The sequence below is a fragment of the Melanerpes formicivorus genome, unplaced genomic scaffold (genome assembly GCF_026170545.1).
Source record: "Melanerpes formicivorus ecotype bairdi unplaced genomic scaffold, bMelFor1.0.p_v2 SCAF_53, whole genome shotgun sequence".
Taxonomy (NCBI): domain Eukaryota; kingdom Metazoa; phylum Chordata; class Aves; order Piciformes; family Picidae; genus Melanerpes; species Melanerpes formicivorus.
This window is the reverse complement of record NW_027142405.1, coordinates 1,614,160-1,634,437: the sequence shown is the minus strand read 5'-3', so window position 1 is coordinate 1,634,437 and position 20,278 is coordinate 1,614,160. Positions and strand designations below refer to the sequence as shown.

At 40.8% G+C, this 20,278-nt stretch overlaps 1 protein-coding gene across 1 annotated transcript in view; it reads right to left on the bottom strand.

Moving 5' to 3' along the window:
* DTNBP1 (dystrobrevin binding protein 1) overlaps positions 1-18,927 on the bottom strand; it is a 73,507-nt gene extending 54,580 nt beyond the window's left edge. Inside the window, exons 1-5 of the mRNA XM_068160825.1 lie at positions 18,799-18,927; positions 15,340-15,390; positions 13,630-13,680; positions 12,567-12,627; positions 8,764-8,896 (exon numbers count right to left, since the gene is read on the bottom strand). Of these exons, the coding sequence (XP_068016926.1) occupies positions 8,764-8,896; positions 12,567-12,627; positions 13,630-13,680; positions 15,340-15,390; positions 18,799-18,854 (352 nt within the window). The 5' untranslated portion in view covers positions 18,855-18,927. The remainder of the gene's footprint in view (positions 1-8,763; positions 8,897-12,566; positions 12,628-13,629; positions 13,681-15,339; positions 15,391-18,798) is intronic.
* Between the last annotated feature and the right edge of the window lie 1,351 nt (positions 18,928-20,278).

Here is a 20,278-nt window from a genome sequence, read left to right as displayed (position 1 = left end):
ATGTCTATGCTATGCTAACTTGCATTTCAGAATGATTGCTCACTTCTTAATTTGCAAAATTCACAAACACAGCAGGACTCAAGATAATTTAGGAAGGTACCTATCAACCACTGTTTTTTCCACTTAAAAACCACACCACCTGCTTTGCTGCACTTGCTATTGAAATAATAGTAAAAGACAACAACAAAGAACAGGAAAATAAAAAGGATGAAGTGAATTCTAAAGGGCAACTGATTCCCAGAACTAGTATTTGAGCAGCCTCTAGTGGGAATTGCAGGAAACACTGTGCTTCTGAAGAATGGGAATGAACACTTAAGAAGTCTCCAAAAGATAACAATTCTACTTCACTGCCACACAGCTTTTAAGAGTTTTTCTTTCTGAAGTGAAAGCAGCTCCATAGCAACAGCACCAGCTATGCTGGTGTATCAACACCTCTCCTTCTATGAGAATGCATACACTCTACAACAAAAAGTTCCAAACCAACCTACATATTTAATCTATTTGAAACTCAAGCTATAATATTACTTATATTCAAAGATAAATAAGCTCACACTTTAAAAGTATTAAAAACCTAAGAAATCTAGAAATTAATTTTGAGTTTATAGTTCAGAGTGGTACCTAAGGTGAATGCTCCAGAAAGTCAGATAATGCTCTAAAGAATATCTGCAAGGCTAGTACTTCTTTTCCATCTCTTCAAGAAATCCCACAACCAAGTGGTCAGGCAACAAACACCATCTCACCCTGAAACAGCACTGCTGTAAAGAAGAAAAATATCTTTTCAATGTTTTTAGAAGGCTGGAAAAAAATCCATTCTATCTTTAGACTGAGAATTTTCCTGTATAAGAGACTGAATGTGGCACTTGGTGCCATGGTCTAGTCATGAGGTCTGTGGTGACAGGTTGGAGTCAATGATCCTCGAGGTGTCTTCCAACCTTAGCGATACTGTGATATCACACTTGGTAGAAATAATAGTTTTTATTAGCTGGAAAAAGCATTTCAGGTGACATCATGCCAATTATATTAGTTAGGCCTGTGTGTCTTACACTATTACAGATACAGCAACATGATTACCAGCTGTGGTGGGTTGAAATTACCTCCCAACTAATTTAGAGAACTACCCTCAGCCTTTGCAGTCAGGAACTAGGCTAAAGTTCCCCCTTCAAAGTGACACTTCTTACTTTTTAAAAGCATTTTAAACTTTGATCAAATAACATAAATTAAATTATGATCAGTGTGCTAAAGCATTTATTCAGAACTCAAGAATCACAAAACCCAAATTTTGTTCCTGGAAACACTTTCTGAATTCTAGCTGATTTAAGTACTGCAGTAGTACAGAAATGTTAGAAAAGCTCAGTGACATCTATAGCAGAAAATACTTGTTTTCTGTTTTTTCCCACTATAACTTCAAATGCAGCCTTCCTGCACTGTCCCAACCACCAAGAATCTGAAAGAAATTCTTACAAAGTTCCATCAGTTTTCTGACTAAAAAAGGCTGAAAACAGAAAGGATAGAACCAATTACATGAAAGATATTCTCTCTATCTCTAGGTGAGACAGGGAAACATCAGTAAAAATAAAATGAGCAGGGAAAGGCATACAGAAGAGCTCAATTCATTTGCAACACTTTGAAATAAGTTCTTTACATAATCACAGTTCTATTAGTGCTTAATTTTTATTCTTTTAAATAAAAGATCTTAAACCAATGTAGTATTAGACCATTCACAGGAAGCTGACAGAGCTGAACTACATAGCACATATATGTCCTGAAGGGATAAGCCCCAAAACATGCTCTAATCCAGACAATAGGCTAAGCATCTGTGAATATGCACACCTGGACGCTTCCTGGGGTCCAGGTGAATGTGTAGCATGTGTAACTAACCTTATAACACACCTGTGAACTGTGTGTGCCCCTGGCCATGTTTGGCCATGCCCCACTCTATAGGTTAAGCTATCAGGTTTCCCTGTTAGCAATTGACACAAATTGTGTTCAGACAGTATTTAAACCAGCTGAGATAGTAGGCAATTTGCCTTGTTCTCACTGAGAAAGCAAGAAGAGCCAAATGCTGCTGGAGTTGCACCTGAAGAGTCTACCCTAGCAGGCAAACTACACCTGAGCCTTGTACCCGGACCAAAGCAACCAACATTGAGAGCCCTGTGCCAGGGATAGGATAGGACAGGATAGGCTAGGCTAGGCTAGGCTAGGCCCGACCCGATCCAGTTGCAAGAGACCGTCAAGATCATTGCACCCAACCTATCATCCAACACCACCCAACCAACTAAACCATGCAACCAAACCAGTTATAAAGGGGGGAAGCCCCGAGAGAAGCAACTCCCGGAAGAGCTGCACTGCTTCAGCCCAAAGCTCCGAGAGCCCTGAGCCAGAGCGCGCAAGAGGGGCCCCTTAACCCTCTCCAAGCTAAGAGCCGCCTCAGTTATAGACTGGAAAGATACGGGACAAAAGTAGCAAGATGTGAGTACCCAGCTAATTTGCTACTGAATCCCTCTTGTGGAAAGCTGCGTGTCATGACACTTGAGTTTCCAGTTTGAATCACTGCATTGGAAATTCTCTAATTTTTGATTAAATCATTAACTGTCTTCATATTCCTTGGATGTGGAATATACTACCCACAACCAAATAACAGAATCTGTAAATACACTTTGTAAATAAGTCATGGCAGTGTCTGAAGATACCACCACCAAAATATTAAATATATATGTACTTAAAAAAGATATCTGCTTTATAATAGTGTACTAGCACATTTTTCCTTCTGTATTAAAGCTACAGACATGTTCAAATTTACAGCACCAAACTAGGTGCCTTTTATACATATATGCCTCTATCTTAGACAACAACCCCTCTCCACTGAAACATTCTGCCCTGGATACTATGAAACAAAAATACCCTGTTGAGGACATGCATGATTGGGGGTGTTCAGCCCAGAGAAGACTCCAGAGACACCTTATAGTTGCTTTCCAATGCCTGAAGGGATTCTACTGGGAGGCTGAAGAGGGTATTTTCATGAAGGCATCTAGCAGTAGGACAAGGAGGAATGGTTTTAAGCTGAGGGAGTTTAGACTGGATCATAAGAAGCAGCTCTTCAGTATGAGGGTGGTGAGACTCTGGAATAAGTTGCCCAGGGAGGTTACAGATGTCTCCTCCCTGGGAGTGTTCAAGGCCAGGTTAGATGAGGCCTTGAGCAGCTGAGTCTAGTTGTGAGTTGACCCTGTCCATGGCAGGGATTCTATAAAATCATAGAATGGCTCAGGCTGGAACAGGTGGCCATGGGCAGGGACATTGGAGTAGGTGACCTCTAAGGTACCTTCCAAGCTGAGCATTCTATGATTACATTATTCATATACATACAAAAATCCCCCCTTTTCCCTGATTTTATCAGTAAAAAGATAAATGCTGCTTCACTTCAACAATGAAACTCACGAAAGCAAGAAAAGCATCAGTCATTTTTAAAAAACTGGTTATCCAGATAGAAAAAATGTCCTACTTATTAATAAATAAAATAGGATTTTCTTTAAATACTTTCCCAACTCCAAATCATAACTCATTTACAGTTGAAGTTTTTATAGCTCTCCTAACTTTAAAATAATTTTAGAATCAAAAACAACCCACTAAAAACTAGAGTCTTTTAATGGACTCTGTGTTACACATTACAAGTGTACACTAAAAAGCATTTCACAAAATCACAGAATCACTGCATGATGGAAGGAGATGGAAGGGAGTTCATCTAGTCCAACCCTACTGCTAAAGCAGGTTCACCTACAGCAGGTTGCCCATGATCTTGTCCAGGTGGGCTTTAATCTCTCCAAAGAAGACAACCCCATTACCCCTCTGGGTAGCCTGTTCCAGTGCTCTAGCACCCTCAAAGTAAAGAAGTTTTTCCTTATATTTAGGTGATTATGTTTAGCTCTTTTTCAGGAGCTATTAATTCCTAGGTGTTAACAAAAAAAAAGAAAAGAAAAGAAACTGTTATTTAAGTAACCAAACACAATTCAGAAGTCCAAATTCAAATGTCAGGTCTTGTGAAAAATATTAATTGAAACAGCCTCATATTAAATTCCCTTTTACTGCTAGTACCTACACCCTGACACAGGCCACGATTAACAAATAGATAACAGCAAACTAATGACTTCTCTTCCTCAAAGACATTCATGTATTGCCTAAAGAGACAAGTCTATGGGCTATTTGCTACATTTTTCCTCTTAAAAGTACCAGTTCAGAGGCTGTCTACAAACTGATTAAGTAAACTAAATTCTATAATCTCAGAAGACAAGATGTTGTTGGAAGTATATTGCACTATCCAAACTGGAAAGATCTTTGTCATTATCAATCAAGAAATTAAAGAATAATCGTATGTCATTTTAAAAAATAGTTTTGTTTTTTTACTGCAAAATGAGTACCCAAAATACGGATTATTAAATTCTTAAGGTAGTTCAAATGTTACCAAACTCAAAATCTCGTAATGAAAATCATAACCTTGTAAATCTTGCAAAGAAAAAGATATTATAATCACTGTGACCTTCTACTTTGCAATTTTTACATTTCCTTAATGTCTGAAGAGGCCATTAAAATTACTTTAAAACCACTTCTCAAACAAAGGGTACCTGGCTTTTTTCACTTGTGCTTCTCTGAACAAACTGGACTGAACTTTACAAAGCTAGAAAATAGCAACTTTCATATGTTGAGGAATGGCTTGAATTGCAGGGACATGGTTCTATGGAACAACTGTTTACTCAGAGTGTATAGGCCAGACTCCATCTTGCTGTTTACTGCTCAGTGTTTAGCTGGTATGCTGATGTAGCAAGGTCACCACAGCCCTGTGACTGTGCTTGCAGTTGCTCATAAGATAGCAGCATGTGAAAAATAGTTACTTACAAGATAGTAGTATGTGAAACAAAGTATATATGCGAAACAAAGACCTACTGAGAAAGGAGGTTGTGGAGTTGAACGTAGGCCTAACCCCAAGTAGGATGGATAATATGATGTAACCCTGGACTAATAGCTAGTAGAATAATGACACGTATGCATATTTAGCTGCTGAATATACTATATAAGCTGTGTTTTCGAACAATAAAGTTGAAGCCTGATTACCAATCATATTGATTGTCTGCTCAATGCTTCCCACCACAACATTCATATTTGATGCACAATCTGAAACTAAGGCATGTCTTTCTGCTCAAGGTATAAACAAGGATACCTCCCCTCAGCAGTGCAAAAAGTTTATTTCACCTCATGCATACGTAGAAAAAAAAAAAACCCACCATAAAACCCCCACCATAAATTAAAAGTTAGGAAACAATGACTCCTATCTCTGTGAATTACTGTCTTCCAGTCTGATTTTCTTCCCAGTCTCCCTAGTCTAAATATTTTCACCCTACACTGAACATGTCATGATCAGCCTTTCTGAAAGCAGTTTCAAGTTGATGGTTAACACTAGATGTTTAAGAAAAAATAGTGAATCTTGGATTCAGATCGAGGTTTGTGCACACTGATTTGCTGAAATCAAAGCCAATACTTGAGAAAAATGTTCCTTCTCAAATATGAAGCATATTTCATACTGAGAGAAGTATGTCAGTTATTGACAAGCACATATTTTCTGTGTCTCGAAAACTGGCCCAAATGATCACCCAGCTTCTGAACTTGGACAGGGAAATAACTGTCCTTTTCACTTTCACACAGAGTAATTTTTAATTCAATATTTTCAACAGTAGTTATGAGTTATTGTGTAATAAATTCAAAGACACACACTCCTTACTTAACATAGGGGATGACAGATAATGTGAATACCTGAGTTAAAAAACTGTTTCTAACAGTACTAATAAAAATGTGTCTTGTAATACACAGCCAAAGCTGAACAATCTGTACATGACTCATACCAATTTTAAGTAGGTTGCTAAAAGGGCTCATGAAGAGCATATGAGGAAGCTGAGATTATTCAGTTTGGAGAAGAGTAGGCTGAGAGGAGACCTCATTTCTCTCTGCAACTACCTGAAGGGAAGACAGAGCGATGAGAGGGCCAGCCTCTTCTCCTTGGTATCAAGCAACACAACTAGAGGAAATGGTTTCAAGCTGCACCAGGAGAGGTTCAGGCTTGATATTAGGAAGTATTTCTGGAGAGGGTTATCAAACATTGGAATGGTCTGCCCAGGGCAGTGGTGGAGTCACTGTCCCTGGAGGTGTTTAAGCAGCATGTGGACCTGGTGCTCAGGCACACGGCTTAGTGTTGACCCTTCAGAGCTGGGTCAAAGGTTGGACTGGATGATCTTGAAGGACTCTCAACCTCATGTTTTCCATGACTTTTGCTATCTGAAATTTCTTTTATCAAAAGGAGCCAGGGTTCCCTATCTACTTCAAAATAAAATCATTACTATATTTATCAGAAATGTATCATGTGACAACACAGAACTATTACTTTTCCAAAATGATGATTACAATTACATCTTGGACACACAATCCAGGACACAGCAGTTCAGAATTCAATTTTTGCTTTTCTTTTTTTTTCCAGAATGTTTCACTTATCTTTAAAACTCACAGCCACAGTATTAATCATCTATTGTAAAAGTGAACACCATTTACATTTATAAAAAGCAGATATCTCAGATAGAATTCTAAAAACAGTGAGCAGAATATCACAGAAATTTCTGCTAAATCACTTCCAGAAATGTTGATGTTGAATTTGGTCCAAATTTTACTTCTCTTCAAAACAGAAGAAAAAACTAAAACCAAACAAAAAAAAAACCTCAGAGTGGTTAGAAGTAACTAATAAAAACCCCTAGGTGAATTACTTGAAATTTGACATATGGTCAGGCTAGAAAATTTGTTTCAAATCCCACCACTTTAGCAGTAAGCTTAAAAATCCAGTAGCTTACCCATGCAGAATGCTTAACACTTACTTAAATCCTGCTTGTACAGTATCAGAAAATATTCTAGAGACAGTGAAACTTCTACAAGTAATTCTTCAGAGTGAGATTAATCCTAGTTCATAAAACTGTAATGTTAGGAATGAGAAGGTAACCCCAGTTCATCAGCTTTTATAGCATTCACAGTTATGAGCTACAAAGACAATTCCAATAGGTTTTATTAGGTTGTTTATCTCTGGGCTACCAGTGGACTGGATCATTTTGTGTGTGATGATATTGAAACCAGTATTAAAAGAAATCATTATTTGAATTAATATTTCCTCCAAAAATAACAGAGTTTTAAAAAAAGCCAACATTAAATGGTTACCACATGATAAATCCTTACTAAATAAGGTGGTTTAACAAAATTGTAATATACAAATACATTCCTTGGTTCAGAAAGAAGTTGCCAAGTTACTACCAGTTATTACTACCTAGGAACAGAAGCCTATTTGTGCATATCCACTGAGCATAGAAGAATGAGAAACTAGCCTTTGAACACAGAAAAGAACCCTTGTCCTCATATCAGACACCAGCACACAAATCCAGCCCACCCCACAAAAAAAGCTGCAATTACATGAAGAATTTCTGCTTACTGTCAAGTTAGAAAACAGTAGGCAAAGTCCCCGGGGAACTTTACTACTAAAATCCACACACATGCAGCACTTTTTTCAAAACTTTAATTTGATGCTACCTGAACAGACTTTCATGGAGGCAGCAAGAGGCCTACTGTTGACAGAAAGGGTTCCTACTTGTCTAAAGCCGTGTCCCCAATTTGAGGCTCAGTAACACTAACAGCATTTAAGTGACTGAGGCCAGAATAACTTTTCCCCATATAGTTTTCAACAGCAAATCAACAGTTTTGTATGACAGGTTTCCAGAAGTAGGACACTGGAGGGTTCATCTTTTCACCTTTTAAATTAAATCATAGTATCATAGCATCAGTCAGGGTTGGAAGGGACCACAAGGATCATCTAGTTCCAACACCCCCGTCATGGGCAGGGACACCCCACACTAGATCAGGCTGGCCAGAGCCTCATCCAGCCTGGGCTTAAACACCTCCCGGGACGGGGCCTCAACCACCTCCCTGGACAACCCATTCCAGGGCTTCACCACTCTCATGGTGAAGAACCTCCTCCTCACATCCAGCCTGAATCTCCCCACCTCCAGCTTCATTCCATTCCCCCTAGTCCTATCAACAGTTTAACATTTGGTTAACTTGTCAAAACCAGAATCCATACGGTAAACATGAGGTATTAGGTAACCTTAACATGTAGCATTGCTAGTTTCACCCAGCATGGTATCACTTCAGATTAGCTTAACCTTGTACACTAACAAAATGGAAGCTAGCTTGGTAACGAACAATTAATCACAGAATCAAACAGGTTGGAAGAGACCTCCAAGATCATCAAGTCCAAACCATCACTTCTCACTGAAAAGTTTCTGCCCTGAAATTGTCTCAAGCCAAGTCAATTTCTTGCCCCTCCCCGCCCCAAGCAAACAATTTAAAACAAATTATATAAAATCCCAGACTCAAAATGAAGCAGCTACATAGATGAGTGCTCATAATATTCACAAATCTTTAAGAATTCAAAGACTTCAAGAATAATTGTCAACTGTTCACACCAAAAGGTGCAATTCCAACACCATTAGTGACACAAAATATTTTAATTGCTGGGAAAGCAACTGCTACTGACTGTGCTCTTTTACCAAATCAGTTTGAACCATTATAATAGAGAGGATGTGTTTGGGAAGCAAATCAAAGTTTTATGATTGCAGCATTCTCAATGGCTGAACTTCAGTGTAATCCTCTGTACTGACACAAATGCTTGTTATGTCTAAAAGTCCTTACCTAGGTTTGCTGTAAGGCATTCCAGATCTGCTAAAAACCCAGGTATTTGCTGGAGCTGATCCTGCAGTTCCACCAGACTGTTCCTTTTCTTCTCCCAATGGGCAGAAAGCATCACAACTTCACTATCCACTAGCTGAAATAGAGAGTTTCTTTACTTTACTTGAAAATTTATCAAACTATTTAGAAGCATCTCAATTAATTTTTAGAATTTCCACATATGCAAGTGTAAGGTCAGAGCAACCTTAGAGTAAGCTAACTTCTGCATTTCTTAGGTAAATATACAATGTGGTCAAGGAAGCCCTTGTGTTATGAAATACTTATACTAAAATACATTGATCAAAACAACTTAAAAAGTTATTCATTAATATAATAATCAATGTAAAAAAATGTTTTATGGATATATTGCTTAAAAGTTTTATTGGTATAGCTCAGTGTCTATGAAAACCAGAAAGATCAGGAGACCACAGGTAACAAATTCTATTATGCATTCTTCCTTTTGCACACAACTGCAATCCATGGCTGTATCAGCGTTCTGGATTCCTTTGGTTTTGGAGAATTTAGTTGCAGGAATGGAAGAAGTGTAAGCAATGGGCAAAGAAAGTCTACAAAGCTGGCTGAGAGAAACTCATCTCTAGTAACAGAAGGTTTTCACTGGTACAGGTGGAAAAAGTGGGCCATGTTATTACATAAGAGAAGAACACACAGTAATTCCTTTCTTATCCTAAATACATCTGTTCAAGATGCATGGAAAAAGACATTGTCTCCCACAGCAGCCTCCTGGAGAAACTAGCAGTTCATGGTTTAGATGGGTGGACACTTGGCTGAGTTGAAAAATGGCTGGACGGCAGAGCCCCCAGAGTTGTGGTGAATTGAGTTAAAGCCAGTTGGTGACTGATCACAAGCAGTGATCCCCCAAGGCTCACTTTTGAGACCAGTCTTGTGTAATATCTTTATCATTTATCTTGGTAAGGGAATTGAGTGCATTTGCAGATAACACTAAATAGGGTGGGAGTGTTGATCTGCTTGAAGACAGGAAAGCTCTGCAAAGGACTGTAGAGAGGCTGGATTGATGTGACAAGGTCATTTGTATGAGGTTTAATAAAGGCAAGTGCCATGTCCTTCAGCTGAGCTGCAACAACCTCATGAAACGCTGCAGGCTTAGGAAAAAGTGACTGGAAAACTGCCCAGCAGAAGAGGACTTGAGGGTGCTGGTTGACAAACAGCTGAATATGAGCCAGCAGTGTGTCCAGGCAGCCAACAATATAGACTCATAGAATTGTTAGGGTTGGAAGGGACCTCAGGGATCATCTAGTTCCAAACCCCCTGCCATAGGCAGGGACACCTCACACATCCAGGCCTGCGTTGGGAATAGTGTGGCCAGCAGGAGTAGGGAAGTGACTGTGCCCCTGTACTCAGCACTGCTTAAGCCACACTTCAAATACTGTGTTCAGTTTTGAGCACCTCACTAAAAAGAGGACACTGAAGTGCTGGAACGTGTCCACAGAAGGGCAATGAAGCTGTTGAAGAGTCTAGAGAAAAGTCATATCAGGAACAGCTGAAGGAACTAGGATTGTTTCATCTGCAGAACAGAAGGCTGAAGGAGAACCTTATTGCTCCCTACAACCTGCTGAAAGGAAGTTGTAGTGAGGTGGCTGTTTGTCTCTTCTCCTGAGTATCAAGTGATAGAATGAAAGGAAATGTCCTCAAGTTGCAACAGGGGAGGTTTATCCTGCACCTCAGGAAAGAAATCTTTACTGAATGAGTGGTCAGACATTGGAAGAGTGGTGGTGGTGTTGAAAAAAAATGCATAGACATAGCACTTCAGGAGATGGTTTAATGAACACAGTGCTTTTAGGTCAATGGTTGGAAAGGACCTCTAAAATCATTTAGTCCAATCAAAACAATTCTGTGGTTCTATAAAGCCTCCTAAAGAAATGAGAAGAGCCAGGAAGGATGCAGCTGGTCACAGTGAAGGTTTCAACCTGAAGAGAGAACTCCACAGCTCAGCCCTGTTCTGCATCATGGCCACCCAGCTTAGCCTCTTTGGCAAGTCTGGTATGGAGTTCCTGAACAGTAATGCATTGCTAGCAGTTAGCGAAAGTTTTCTTTCCCCTCATTCCAGAAATAAACTACACAACTTGTCACTTCACTTCCAAGGCAGAAAAATAGAAGACAATTGGAGAAAGCATGGAAGCTTCCAGACCTTATTAGCCAGACAAGTCAAATCTTGCCATTTCGTGTTCACCAGGAGACAGCAGCAAATAAAACCAATGCAACAGCCCCCTACCCTGATACTAACCACCAACTGGCTTCAACTCCAAACAGCAAGTGTGCTTGCCCCTACTCTGCTTTTAAAGAGCTGCAGTACTAACAAGTAATGATTGAAACTGTCTGAATGAAAGACAGAAGACAACAAATCAGTTTTATCAATTGAAAAGTACTTCAAAAGCACTAGGAAGTTCTCCCAGGCGATGCTGAAGTATCACAAAGCAGAGGAATGGACTTCAGAGAATTCTTGTTAGATGAGATTTTGTGAGAAGTGATCAGAGAAAACTTCTATTTTTACAATATCTATATTTAAGACTCTAAGAATATTAATTGTAGGCTGAATATCATCAAATCTGTAAAAGCTGTGGGAAACAAGAGGAACTAGACATTCTGACTCATTCCATCAGCTGCCTGTCAAACATTGTCTTAAAACCACAGTAGAAATAATAAATAGGCAATTTTTTTTCCCAAGCAGCAATACAGACCATTACTTTTTCATTATACTGGTTGCACTGGTTTCATTTGGGATGGAGTTTATTTTCTTCATAGCAATTTGTGGGAAAATCATGCAAAACTGGTAGCAAGGAGGATAGTAAACACACTTAAGTGACTTCCAGCTGGAGGGGTTGAAGAACATGTGTCATATTGTTTCATTTTGTGTGCCTGATAAGTATATCTGTGTTTAGATAACGGGCCTGTGATGAACTTGGGTACTTTATTAAACACGTTTGAGATTCTTGCCCTGCTGTGGGAAATATCAAAGCACCATGGAACACTACACCTGAAAGAAAACACAGATGAAAGTAGCAGGTTCAAAAGCTTTTCCACTCTTTAGCACTGAACAACTTTCACAGTGCCTGTACCTTCACTTGTGTGCCTCTGTCTGGGTGCTGCTGCAGAGATCCCCTGGCTCATGAGGTAATGACAATACATTTATTCTTTGCATTTCATGCATGCTTTGGTGGGTTTTCTGTCTCTTGTGTGTTGGCTGACATGCAGCCCATATGGTACTGCGGTTTGCATTTCTAAACCACCACCACATTGATCAGAGACCAATGTTTTGAATATTGATGAACAATGCTTGTACAGCAACAAGGCTTTTCCTCTTCCCCATCAAGTAGGTTGGAATAGGGAAAAGGTATGTGAGGAGACACAGCCAGAAGAGTAAACCATTGGCCAAAGGATTATTTCATACCATGTAATGTGATGCTAAGCAATAAAAACTAAGGGCTTGGTCTTCCAAGGTAACCACAGTTCTAAGACTGGCTGGGCATTGGGTCTGCTTGTGGAATGTTGAGAGACTTCCTTTTCCACCATTTGTTTTCCCACTGTCCTTCAATTATTAAACTCTCTTTTTCTTGAACCATGTTTTTTTTTTTTAACCTTCTGTTCTTCCTGTGGGGGAATGAACAAGGCTGTGCAAGTGCCTACCTAGCAGTGAGGGTCAACCCCAGTATACAGGTACTAAAAATTAATGCTGAAATATTTTTAAATGTGCAAATAATTTTAAGAGTGGCATTGTTATGTTTTCTCACCTCTCCGGCTTTTGCACAATCTTTGGCTCCTTTGTGAAGGGCAGCCCAAGCATCTTCATATCTGAGAAGAAAAATGTATTACTCTTCTTAGTGTGTTCCCCTGACAAGGGAAGAGGATTTCACAGATGTCACTGTGCTTAAAGTTACAGAGACTAGTAGCAGCAGTTAAAAAAAAGCGTAGAGTTCTTCCTTTTACTGTTCTACCAAGATGAGTATGCAGTAAGAAATAATTTGTTCAAAGTAGTGATTCATGTTTTTTAAACCTACTAGCTCACATTAAGAGCTAAATGGACCCTGCAATATTTATAAGATTACACAGAGGAGACAGTCTCAAGCTGCACCAGGGGAAGTTTAGGCTTGAGGTGAGGAGAAAGTTCTTCACAGAGAGTTGTTAGTCATTGGAATGGGTGGAGCCACCGTCCCTGGAGGTGTTCAAGAGGGGACTGGATGTGGCACTTGGTGCCATGGTCTAGTAGTCATGAAGTCTTGGGTGACAGGTTGGACTTGATGATCTTTGAGGTCTTTCCCAACCTTGTTGATTCTATGATTCTTTATAATTCTATAAAAGCCTTAAGCACTACTGTAAACTCAAGTTTTCATTAAGAAAATGAAAACAATTAACAAGATTGTAATCTCATATCCCCATCCAAAGATAGATAATTGTTTTGGCTTGTTTTTTTAAGACAGAAATACAAAGGAAATATATCATGCAGATAGCTTCAGTTGCTCAGGGGAAAAAAAGGTGATTAAATACACATAGAATATACTTTCTTTTCATGGCAATGACAGACAGTGCCTCAGTGCTGGTCCCCTGTATCCCTGAGCATTAGGCCATAAATTAATCTTTTCCTCCAGAAGTTGTTTCATTAACATGACAGCACTTGAGGATTGAGCAAGTTTTAAACATGTTTATTATTTAGTGACCATTCCCATACTGCTAACTAGAAAACATCCAGAATAAAGTACTATTGACACTGTAATTTTCTTCTTATTGTCTTTATGTAATAGAATTACTCCTGAAATTATAGGAATCAGGCATTAACAAAGAATTAGAAAGGCATACCTGCTCAGTAATTCCAATCCAGCAGAAAACTCTGGCAAACCCTGAAAAGTTCTACAAAATAAATTGTAAATATAAAAAAAGTTAAGGAATAGAATTCCAGTATTAAAATAAGGGTGCACATACATCCATGCCTGACAATATGCTTAGCACAGAAATATTCCCTGCTGTTCACTTTCACAATTATTTTGTCAATTCTGGCTTAGAAATGCCTTTCACAGTGTATCTTATGAGGATATTCCAAAAGTAGGATTAAGATTGTTACCCCTTGTTATTTTATGGTAGCCCATCTTTACCTCTTTTTCACAACATCCATTAAAACCAACTCTAATGAGACAGATATGGTTAACACACAGGATGAACATCGCTTTAACTCAGACCAGTGGACAAAACAACTCTGAAAATAAGACTGCTACATAACTTCTTTACATATCTCAATAAAGATCGTGTTTAATATATTCTACATTAAAAAATACTCAGCCTGTTTAATGCTCTGATGACTATCAGGGGCATATACATTTTCATCAGTAGCACCTTGAAATATAAAAGCAACTTAGGGTAAGTTAAAATTAACAATGCAGCACTTTAAAGGATATATTACATAAAAATCTCAGTGTTATCCAAGACTTGTCTGTTCGAAGATTACCACAGACTGCTTTGCACTTATAAAAACAATTTTAATGGAAAAAACAAATACCATAAAGTTTTTTCCTTAAACCAAAGGAAAAGTGTTAGAATTGGTGAGGTAGGAAGGGACCTCAAGTGGTCACTAGTATAACCTCCTGTTCCAAGTAGGATCTGCTATGTGATCAGAGCAGCTTGTTCATGGCCTTGTTGATTTGCAACTTGGAAGCCTCTGAAGACAGAAACTTCACAAGCTCTGTGAGCAACCTGTTCCACTGCTTGACTGTCCTCACGTGGAAAATGCTTTTCTTTCAGCCTTTTCCTCTCTGAATATCTCATTTCAGCCTATGTCTGCTGTTTCTAAGTTCCCAGGTTGCTGTTAAGTTTCTGCAAAGTCATCTATTCTCCAGGCTAAACAAGCCCCAGTGTCTAGGTGAGCTCTAGCTTTCCTAAGCCAATTCCTGCATGGCAAAAGTTAAAGAGGGTATCAAGAAATTACTCCTGACTGCATCCTGCTGTGTTGTACTTTCAGTATATGTCAAGGAAGTTAAAGAGTCCCCCAAGAATTGGGGTTAAATGACACAGAGAATTCCTTAAGTTGTTTAACAAAACATCACCCACCCCTTGATGAAATGGTTAGTTACAAACTTCCATCTCATCACTACCTCTACTGGCCTCTCCTCCTGACTCACAAGGCCTTGGTCAACCTCAAAATCAAAGTAATCTATATTTGTCCCAGAACTCTATCAGCAAAGCAGAAATCACCTGCATTTCCTTATTTGTGACTGTAAACAATCCCATTTCAAGGTACAATAAAGTACTACAATAACACTGAATATTCACATAATCTAAATAGACTCTTATAAATCGATTCATCACCATCAGAAATTACTTAGGCCTATCAATGACAGTTGTTAAGCAAAGTATTTCCTCAATATCAGGGTTAAACTTCTCAGTTGTCCAAAAAATGTTCTGTAAAATTATATGCATATGTTATTGTAACTGGCTCATATATATGATCCACTTCCAAATTATTCTCCAATAAGAGCATCCCAGATCAATGTTACAAACCAAAACATTCTGAAGTACCTCTGTCTGCTTTTTTTTGCTTCTTTTGATTTGTCACCCAAAGTCTTCAACCTATAAATAAAAAGACAAAACCATCAGACATGTCCAACAAAAGACAGGTAACTTGTATGAACACAATTGTTAATTCCTATCTAGTAATTAATTTTGTTTTCGCTAATTCACAAACCAAATTCACTTCATTTTGTGAAGACTGTCTTATGAAATTGTTTCTACCAACACTGCTTCTAAATTACAAGATTTTTCTACAAGTGGATAAAGCAATTGGGTATGAAAAGTTTAATGGGACCTACACATCCAAGACAACCAACTCTTGATACTCATTCCTCAGAATACAGGTATTAAACACCTGCACAGAGATGACCAATCTAAGCCTGAAGAACACCCCTTACAAGAAGGCATAGAAGCCAAGGGAAAGTATGACAGTCACATAAAGACATTTGTCCTAAGTCTGCTAACAAAAAACTTCAGTAAGAAAACCTTTTATTTTGTCAGCCATCAGGATCTCCAGCAGCAGCACAACTGCATGCTGCTACTGACTGTATCTGAGGCTTGTTTCACCTATGACCTATTTCAAACTGACTGGTATCTTGCTCCTAAAAAAACCTCCAAGAACCAAAACAACTCAATGCAAACCCCTAAGCAACACAAAACAACCACACAACTCTACTCTTTCTCAGTCAAACCATCTATGCTGGTTGATTTGGCACAGCAGAGTGAGAACCAAAACTTTCTGCTATTCTCTGACCACTAAGATGATGGATGCCCTCAACCTCTATGTCCTTTGAGGTTTCAGTTGTTCAGGAAAGAAGCAGTAAAGGAACAGGTATGAGCACGATAGAAATGAGCTACGAGCAACAAAGTTATCCTCTGGGCATGACACAGAGATATCTAATCCTGAATAACCCACTGACTGAGAAACACCCTTAGTAGTCAGGTTGCTTCTAGGCTGAGCCAAATCACTTCCTCAATCTTGAGTATCACCAATGCATGCAAAGAAACCTCAAAGCTCTACAGCAAACGTGAAAAGTCATGCTATGGCAGGTCTCTACTCCCTGCTAGAGCTCTTCACACTAGTGAAGCCAAGTAGCAACTTGGAAGGAAGAACATTGCTGCAGAAAGCTCTGCAATTTGCCCTGTCATGTTCCCCAGCCTGTGACAGCAGCTCTCCTCTGCATACAGGTACTGAAGGGGACACTGTGTTCCAGCTACCAGTTTTCTTACTAGAGTATCTGCCAGGTAGTCAGAAGAAAAATTTAAAGAGTTTATCACTACACAATACCGGCTTCCTTTCAGCAGTAAGCTCTGTACAAAGTAGAGGGAGTATGAGCCACATCCTTCAAGCTGTCAGAAGCACACAAATAACTACCTGAACACAGACATACATGGCTCACTGCTTTGTTTGTTTGGGGTGTGTTTTTTGTTTGGTTTTATTGTTGTTTGGGGGGGGGGGTGGGGGTGGTTGTTTTATTTATTTTTCCCTCCTCTCAGGAAAGGTAAATGGGTCAAAATCTAGAAAGTTGCATAGGAAGTAGGCAGCAGATAACTGAACAGGGGAAACAGCTCATTTCTTTGTACACAAAAATGACTAATAACTCTACACTGCTCTTTTAGACTACACAACCCAAGATTTTATCTTTCAGCTGTACATAAACATTCCCTTATTCTTTTAGAAGTGATAGTCTTTCCTTAGAAACCCTGGAAAACCTTTTCCCTACAGTGTTTCACAAAATACAGCTGTCCCACTTTACAAGCATTCACGTAGTTACCAAGCTAACCACAACTGGTCCAGCATTCTAGACAGCAAAAATACTTTGTCTGTATTTTGACCATTTTGAGCTGAAGTACAATTGCACCTATTACCACTCTGGTGGCACATGGAATGAAATAATCCAGAAGGACATGGCATTCAGGTTGCATTGTCTAGGACAGAAAGAGGGCAAAAAAAGAAAAGTCATGTTCTGGCCTGACTCCATGGGGAAATTACCCTGGTGACTTCCACAGCCTCTGCTACTACAGCTGTGAGATATAGGTTCTCAGTGGCAACAAATATTACAGCACACATGAAAACAACACTTTTAAAGATGGGACATTCCAAGAAGGGCATATTACTAGAACTGTTAAAACACAAAAGATAGAAATGATGGAATCAGAAGCTGTTCTCAGACCACTGCAATATATGGAAGAAAAGCAGAAACTACATAGAAGCATAATGACTCCACTGCAGCAATACATGGAGATACAGGCTTAAATGACCTTTCAGTTGTCCTTTCATCATGAAAAAATAATTATCTTTTTTCCAAAGGAGGCTTACATTGTACTTGAGACAGCAAACTCTGTGACAAGTTCTAAAAATAACAAAACAGAAAGGAAGATAGCAATAAAGCAATGCCTTTGTATTCTTAAGACATTTCAATATTCAATTGCTTTTTGTTGAGATAGATAACATACAAGCAATTTATGTTGTTGTTAGCTTATTCTGCCAATTGCTCCAGACCATCATACACTGCTGCAAATATGCCCTTTTATAAACTAGTTAAGCTTCTGGAGTACAGAGACAGCCATCACTATATATGAATTTTCTATAAGGGTACTATAAGGCTGCCTCAACATTGCTGAAGGCCATGTATAAAAAGTAATTGATTACAACGTGATGCTCTCCTGTGACTCATTATGAACTAACAGTTTTGCAACACAGGCATGACCTTGTTCTCCAGCGATCCACTAATTCCAGTAATGCTCATCTGGATCACCTGCTTGTCCTCAAAATAGGACAGACGCAGAGCCTATCTAAAACCTTGTAAGTCAATGTCAGAGGAATACCTTTCTACTTTTTAAATGTAAGCAAGAGGCTACTCCTGTTTATCCTGTGCTTCCTTTCCCAAGCGAGAGCAACTCATGTTGCAAGGAAAGCAAGCTTTTTCATCTGCCGAACAAGACACAGCGATGCTCTTTTAGCAATTAACGTTAATCCATAAAACCCTGAAGGTCATTTACTTCATAAAATATTCATGCACGTTAATTGAGCCCATTCACATCTCCCTCACTCTGTCAAAGCAACGGCCTCTCTTCCTTTCCCCTGACCGCAAGCAAACGCCAAGGCACCACCCCCCCCAACTCCAGCTGCAAGCTACCACACCGCTGTCAGGGCTCGCTAACTCTTCCAGCAGCCGCCCGGCCATAGCAAGACGAATGCATTCGACCCACGGAGCCCCTCCCAGCACCGAGGAGAAGGACACCACCACCAGGCTCCCACCAAGAGAGGGAAGAACCCCACACAACGATCCCGCCTCCTCACCCTCCTATTCCACCCTCCCTCCCGCCCGAAGCTCAGTCCCCGCCTCCCTCCCCCCCTTACACTACCCGGTCACCTGCTTCCTCGCCCGGCTGGGGCGCACGGTCACTCTCCCGTTTCCCGCCCCCTCCCCGCTCCTGCCGGGCCAGGCCGGGCGTGCTACCCACCCGGCAGTGAAGTCTTGCTGGACGCTCAACAACCGCTCCCGCAGCGTCTCCAACATCGTCTCGCCCTTCTTCAGCGGCAGAGGCCAGCGCCGGGCAGCAGGGGATGAGAGGGGCGGGGTGGGGCGGAGATCGGCTCCCTCCTCCCACCTCAGCCCCGTGGTGGTGCCAATCACGGCTCTCGCGCCCAGCGGAAGGCCCGCCTTTTCTTTTCCGTTGGGAGCCTCGCGCAGGGCGGGCGCGAGTCTCCTCGCAAAGTTAAGGGCGCGAAAGAGTGGCTGAGGGGAGCTGGGCTGATGCATTGTGTTTCCAGTAACGCAGGGCAGAACTGGGTGCAAAGCGCAGGCTGGTTCAAGGATAGTTCTTGAGAAGCATGTGCGTTTCTGAAGGTGCAGCTAGAGACTTCTTAAAGGCTGCAGTAAGCACTTTGAGGGTAGCAGAGCACTGGAGCAGGCTGTCCTGTGAGGCTGTGGAGTCTGTCGCTGGAGACATTCGAAAGCTGCCTAAACGCCTTCCTGTGTGATTCACTCTAGGTGATCTTGCTCTACCATGCAGGCTGGACTAGATCACACAGAATCAACCAGGTTGAAAGAGACATCCAAGATCAGCAAGCCCAACCGATCATCCAACCCTAACTAATCAACTAGACCATAGCACTAAGTGCCTCATCCAGCCTTCTTAAACACCTCCATGGATGTCGACCCCACCACCTCTCTGGGCAGCCATTCCAATGGGCAACCACACTGAAGAACTTTCTAAGACCAAACCTAAACCTCCCCCTGCACAGCCTGAGACTCTGTCTTCTTGTTCTGGTTGCCTGGGAGAAGAGACCAGCCCCCACCTGGCTACAACCTCCCTTCAGGGAGTTGTAGAGAGCAGGAAGGTCACCCCTGAGTCTCCTCCAGGCTGAGCAACCCCAGCTCCCTCAGCCTCTCCTCACAGGCCTGTGCTCCAAACCCCTCCCCAGCTTTGCTGCCCTTCTCTGGACATGTTCCAGTAACTCAACATTGTTCTTGAATTGAGGGGCCCAGAACTGGACACAATAATCAAGATATGGCCTAACCACTGCTGAGTACAGGGGCACAATGACCTCCCTGCTCCTGCTGGCCACACAGTTCCTGATGCAGGCCAGGATGCCGTTGGCCTTCTTGGCTGCCTGGGCACACTGCTGGCTCATGTTCAGCTGGTGTCAACCAGCAGCCTTTCTGCCTGGCCTCTCACCAGCCACTGTTACCCCAGCCTGTAGCACTGCATGGGGTTGTTGTGGCAAAGGGCAGAACCTGGCACTTGGATGTGTTAAATCTCATGCCGTTGGACTCTGCCCATCTGTCCAGCCTGTCAAGATCACTCTGCAGAGCCTCTTCTACCCTCTAACAGATCAACACCTGCTCACAGCTTGGTGTCATCTGCAAATTTACTGATGATGGACTCAATACCCTTGTCCAGATGATTAATAAAGATATTGAATAGGACCAGTCCCAAC